Below are 6,265 nucleotides of genomic sequence, written 5' to 3' on the forward strand. Positions count from 1 at the left end.
TCTATAGAATCCCTTTGATGTTGTTGTTACAAGTTAAAAAACAAAAATAATACAGTGTAGGGTTTTCAGTCTTGGCACAGATCAGGTTTAATGTCTGAGTACATGTGAGTATGCACGTGTGCGGATAGTTGTCTATGCATAAATCATTTGTCCTCTTCCTCACAAGAGGATAACGCCACCCTTACCAAATGTCTGCAGATATTGCTGTTTCCTGGGAAGGAGTGGGTAAACAAGACCTCCATGACTGAGAACCATTTATGAAGTATAAAGTAACTAGCATGTTTTAATAAGATAGCAAAGAGAAAATATGCTACAATATGCTAGAAAATGGAGTATAACACACATAATGGCATATACTGTTTCATGGGATTCTTGATTTATACTAGATTTGTATGAAGTGGATTGCTGTGTAAGATGTCTTTCTTACAATGAATTGGAGTCAAAAAGACTAAAAGTCACTTAAAAGAACAATGTAATCATCCTAGGCCTGAATTTAGCTTCTCAAAAAGCTGGCATGAGGACTACCTGAATCTAAAGGGAGTTCAAAGTTGGTCAACTTAGTGAGACCTTGTCTCAGAATAAAAAATAAGAAAAGGCTGAGTATACAGTCCAATTATAGTAACTTGCGTAGTATGTATGAAGCCTTGGTCCAATCCCAATACAAATAAACACATAAGTAAATAAAGAGCAATCTCAAATTATGGTAGACTCAAATGGTAGCCCCAAATTACAAGCTCCAAGAGGAAAACAAAACAAATAGAGATAAAATTAAATAATGTACAAAAATACTTAAGAATTAAGAGTTTCACCGGGCGGTGGTGGCGCACGCCTTTAATCCCAGCACTTGGGAGGCAGAGGCAGGTGGATTTCTGAGTTCGAGGCCAGCCTGGTCTACAAAGTGAGTTCCAGGACAGCCAGGGCTACACAGAGAAACCCTGTCTCGAGGAAAAAAAAAAAAAAAGAATTAAGAGTTTCACAAACTTTCACATTACAAAGAGAAATAGTGCTTTTTTTAAAAAAAGACAAATCTTTCCGAATATTTATTTATTTTCTATGTATAGATATTTTTCCTGTACACATATCTGTGGACCATGTGAGGTCACAAGAAGGAGTCTCCTAGAAGTAGAGTAACACACACTTTTGAGCCACCATGTAGGTGCTGGGAACCAAACCATGGCCAAGGGCCTTGAGGAAAGCAGAGTTAATGAGCCATCTCTCTAGCCCCAAGAAAGACTTCTTTAAAATCAAATGCTAACATCATTTCCCACTGGAAATCTTAAAATTTAAGAAAATTTTAGGAGAAAGAAGTGTTTAAAAATTTCAGAGCTGGGCGTGGTGGCGCACGCCTTTAATTCCAGCACTTGGGAGGCAGAGGCAGGTGGATTTCTGAGTTCGAGGCCAGCCTGGTCTACAGAGTGAGTTCCAGGACAGCCAGAGCTATACAGAGAAACCCTGTTTCAAAAAAACCAAACCGAAACAAACCAAAACATTTGTTTACTTCCGGTCCTGAATGAGAAAAGGGACTTCCTTACCCATGCATTGGAGAGAGCTCAGGGAAAGGTAATAATTGATGGAAGGCAAATCTGGAGCAACTGTTAACTTGTCCCAGCCTCGCAATTACCCTTTTCTTTCTTCTGAACAATTTTTTATTTCATTCTTTTGTGTGTAGTGCTCTCTGTGCACCAGGTGCATGTTTGGTGCTCAGAAAGTGAGCTGAGACTCCAACCCTAGTGCTCCTAACTGCTGAACCAACCAACCACATTTTCCTTAGAACTCCAGGCTCTAGGGCAGTTGATCTCAACGTTCATGTTGTAGTCACTCACCAATCATAAAATTATTTTCCTTACTACTTCCTAACTTGAATTTTGCTGTTATGAATTGTAAATACCTGTGTTTGCTAATGGCCTTATGTGATTCCCTGTGAAAGGGTGGCTCGATCAGAAAGGGGTTCAGAACCACTTTATAGAGTCTTGGGTTCAGGTAGCCTCTCTTCCTTATCTTATTCCCAGAACTCTGATCAGCAACATTTCGTAACTTTTAATTTTTTTAAAGATTTATTTATTATATGTAAGTACACTGTAGCTGTCTTCAGACACACCAGAAGAGGGCGTCAGATCTCATTACAGGTGGTTGTGAGCCACCATGTGGTTGCTGGGATTTGAACTCAGGACCTTGCTCTTAACCGCTGAGCCATCTCGCCAGCCCATTTCGTGACTCTTAACTGCGGCGAATATGACTGTCTCCCAGCCGAACTGAAACCCGGCCTGGGAGCGGATCCTAGGCGTTTACAATGGCCAGCATCTAGCACGGGGCCTGACGAGTTTCCGAAGNGNAACGTAGTGNGGAGGCAATGCGCCTCACTCACAAACGCCGTGCTTTAAACACGCAAAGCCAAGCCACCAACACCTGTGTCCCCGCGAGCAGAACGGACGGAGCCGCGCCCGCTCTGCACAACTTTGGTTAGGTGGGAGCGAAGGATGCGCTGCCAGCTCGCGAACCCCTTCTGCGCATCCGTGCCCTTCCCAGCGGAGACAGCGACTAAACCGCCAGAACACCGAGTTCACTTCCGAGAGAGGATGTCGCGTCACTTCCGCTCGCCGGTCTAAAAACCGCGCATGCGCATTGCGTCCCTTCCTCTTCGGGCTTTGGGCTTGGGTTCCGGCGACATGGTGAGTGTCTTTGGAAGTCGCTATCCACCGGCATCTGCCGTAATCTCCGGCTTCCCGCTCTCAGCCCTCCTCGGGTTGTCTGTGCTGTCCCTGTCCTGTCTGCTGTCGGGATCCTCCCGGCGTCTGGAGCCCCGTACGCGGCCGGAGGCGGCTCGGCGGGCCTTGGCCCGGCGCCGTGGTTAATGCACAGTCCGGAGCCTCAGCGCTCCGCGGGCTCCTTCCTCGATGGCTGAGCTTGGGGGAAACCAGGATTCAGCCGAGTTTGTGCTCAGCGGCGTGCCCCGATTGGCTCAATGACTCTGCTCCGTTCCTTTCCTCTGTCCACAGGCTAAACGCACCAAGAAGGTAGGCATCGTCGGCAAATACGGGACCCGCTATGGTGCCTCCCTCCGGAAAATGGTGAAGAAGATTGAAATCAGCCAGCACGCCAAGTACACTTGCTCCTTCTGTGGCAAGGTGAGTCGGCCTCGGGTTGGGGAGGAGGGTACCATGGCTCCTGAGCTCAGGCGGTTTGGGCTCGCCTTTTGCGGACCACTCTTTGTTTACGTGGAACTAGTACGTGGAACTCGAGGGTGAATGGTTTGGAGAGGGAAAAGGCAGAATCCTGAAAAAATCGTGGGAAATGATAGCGATATCAGCGCATCTGTACCAACCCCCCAAGAGGTCTATCTAGCCTGTAAATAATACCCTGCTTGGGTTACTAGAATTTAACTGCTGATGGATAAGCTGGCTTTTGCATAGTTTACTCTCTGGAAGTCTCAGGGATGTATGTTTTTATATGTTTCATAACAAGATCTTAAATACTTACAGACCAAGATGAAGAGACGAGCTGTCGGCATCTGGCACTGTGGTTCCTGCATGAAAACAGTGGCCGGCGGTGCCTGGACCTACAAGTAAGTGCTTTTATGATTGGCAAAGCAAATAATGCGTTTGGGTTTGAAGGTTAATAGTTTTCGGTCAGGGCTACACAGTGAAACCCTGTCTCAAAAACAAAGTTATGGTTATAGAAGATTTTGGAATAAAAGTTCAAACTTTGATTCTCAGATTCCTTTTGAATTGTACAGTCACCAGGGTCTCTGGAAAATTTTGGTTGATCTTAGTCCATTGGTGTTTGTGCTGAACTTGATTTACACTACGAGTTTTTTCTATAAAATGGTTTGAGGTTGGTTGACTTAGGATTGTATAGAAAATTTTGAGGCTATTTGGGTATATTTGTGACCCTCTCTGATAGCCAGTTGGTCTTGCTGAGATGAAACCTGTCATTTGCTTTGTTCTTAAGAGCTTTAGTATCTCAAACCAACAGCCCCCCCCCCCCAAGTTTGCTGGCCAGAAGTCTCTAGTGTCCGAGTAGTGTGGTTTTGTACTTCCAGCATGGCCCTTTGTGTGGCTAGTTGCTGAGGAGTTGAACGTGTGGGTTGCAGTTTTTACTGACTTGAACAGTGAGTGTGTCTAAGAGCACCTTGAGTGCCCAAGGAAGAGTGGTAGCAAGAGTGCTCTGTCCTGATAGGTGGCTGACTTCATACATTTACATTCAGTGTGTCATCTGCCTGTTTGGTTTGGGGCTGTGGGCTTAAAATGTATCCTAGGCCTCAGCTCTCCTGTCTACAAAGGAGAGCACCTTAGGATTCCGTGGAGTCTGGGTCTGTCTCCTCAATATTGAAGGCGTCAGATGCTCCAGCACCTTAGAATAGTGAAAGCGCCCCAAGGCTTTTGAAGGGTGCCACCATGCCAGTGTGACGTCATCGGCACTGCCCTGTTAGGTAAGGTTCGCTGCAGCATGGTTGGTGTTGCTGAAGAACACTATCAGTATCGTTCTTTCCAGGAGAAAATCAAGGGATTCCAGGACCACGGGAACAGTGGGACAGACTTACTCAGGTGCTGTATGTTAACATTCACAGTTCTGTTGGACATGGTTTTTCTTACAGCACCACCTCGGCAGTCACAGTGAAGTCAGCCATCAGAAGACTGAAGGAACTGAAAGACCAGTAGAAGCCCTGCCGTCCGAGACTCGCCTGGCCTGAAATAAATGGGCTATTTATGGAACATTTTTTTGCCTTGTTTGTGGTCAATTAAAACATTTGGCATATGTTGTATTTTTCATTTTCCAAAGATACTTGTTTTGAGACATACTGTGTGATCCTGGCTGGCCTTGAATGCCTGGTTCTCCTTACATCTGGCTTAAGATTTTAGTTTTTTCAGAAATAATATATTTTATAAAATGTTGCTAAGACAATTATGTATGTAGCTTGGTTTGCTACACATGGTCAGCAAACTGAAACTAGAATATTTAGTTTATATAAATAATATTGAATTGGATGTATTGTAAGTACTCAGTAGGAAATAAATGATAATACATAGGTAAATAACAAAAGTGAGGGTCTCCGACAAATTTAGGGTTTAATATATTTAGGATTAGTTTTAATGGCTAGCCTTTCTGAAACTTTACAGTTAACTGCCAGGTTTGCCAGTTGTGCTTTGACCGGCCATGTCAAAGCCACTGGAGTCCTTGGGAGCCTCCAGATAGTCTTTTGTACATTCCAAATCCAGAGCAGTGATTTTCCTTAAAGTAAAGTCTGACCTTTTGTGGGCCCATCCCTGTCTTACATAGTAGACACATTTGCATTCTGAGGTTTATTCTTTAGTGGAGGTTTATTTTGTTCCTGTTCTGTGCTCCAGTTCTGCTTAGACACATCCTAAGCAATACTTATTAGACCTATAGCAGGAACAGTTCTAAGTCTCAACTTGTGTGTGAATATGTATGAGTCGTTTGTGAGAAGTGCGGTTTTTTGTTTTTGGATTTATTGTATGCCTGGTGTCTGAAGAGGAGATCCTCTGGAACTGGGATGACAGTTCTGTTACTATGTGATGGAAGAATAGCCAGTGCTCTTTAACTGCTAAGCCATTTCTCCAGCCCCCAAAAAATATGTAATTTCTAAATGATGAAGCTGGGTTTGGATTTTGGCCTTAGACCAAGATTCCTAGCTGTTTTCTATTTTGTGATAGTGCAGAGGATGGAGCCACAAGTAGGGAAGTGGAGGAGATAAGGCTGGGGGTTGGGTTCCTGCCTTGCCCTGCTCCTTCCTGTGCAGAGCTTGACCTTTGTTCTATTGCAAGGTTCTCAGAGGCTCTGGTGCTGGGCAAAGAGGGTGTTAGAAGAGAGCTTACTTTTCCAATCATTGCTTTTTGTTTTGGGGTGGGGAGGTGCCAGGGAAATTTTTGTATGGCTGTAGATATGTGAGAGTATAGGTAAGAGGCATAAAAATCAAACATCAGCTGATAACTAATTTTTATCATTTTCATAAAAACAAATTATTTTCACATAAAGAATTAAATCTTGGGCCAGATGAGACAGCTCTAAGTGGGAGCCTGAGAGAGCTCCTACATTGTAGTTTAGAGAATTGACCACTCCTAGTGTGCTCTCTGCGGGCATACAAACATGAATACGTGTAAAATCCGAGCACTTTCAGAGTTGTTTTAACTTCATGAGTGGCAATGTTGAGATAGAATGCCTCAAAGTGCCTCAAATTCTGCTTAGCAGTCACTGTTAGAATAAGAAATAGAGCAGGCAGTGGTGGTGCACGCCTTTAATCCCAGCA

At 44.3% G+C, this 6,265-nt stretch overlaps 1 protein-coding gene across 1 annotated transcript; it reads left to right on the forward strand.

Moving 5' to 3' along the window:
- The first annotated feature begins 2,597 nt into the window (after positions 1 to 2,597).
- Rpl37a (ribosomal protein L37a) lies at positions 2,598 to 4,902 on the forward strand. The gene is made up of 4 exons (XM_021198609.2): positions 2,598 to 2,669; positions 2,997 to 3,125; positions 3,480 to 3,562; positions 4,595 to 4,902. Exons 1-4 carry the CDS (start codon positions 2,616 to 2,618, stop codon positions 4,656 to 4,658), a joined length of 330 nt encoding a protein of 109 aa, XP_021054268.1. The 5' UTR covers positions 2,598 to 2,615; the 3' UTR covers positions 4,659 to 4,902.
- The last annotated feature ends 1,363 nt before the right edge of the window (positions 4,903 to 6,265 follow it).

Source organism: Mus pahari, chromosome 5, assembly GCF_900095145.1.
Source record: "Mus pahari chromosome 5, PAHARI_EIJ_v1.1, whole genome shotgun sequence".
NCBI classification, from domain to species: Eukaryota; Metazoa; Chordata; class Mammalia; order Rodentia; family Muridae; genus Mus; species Mus pahari.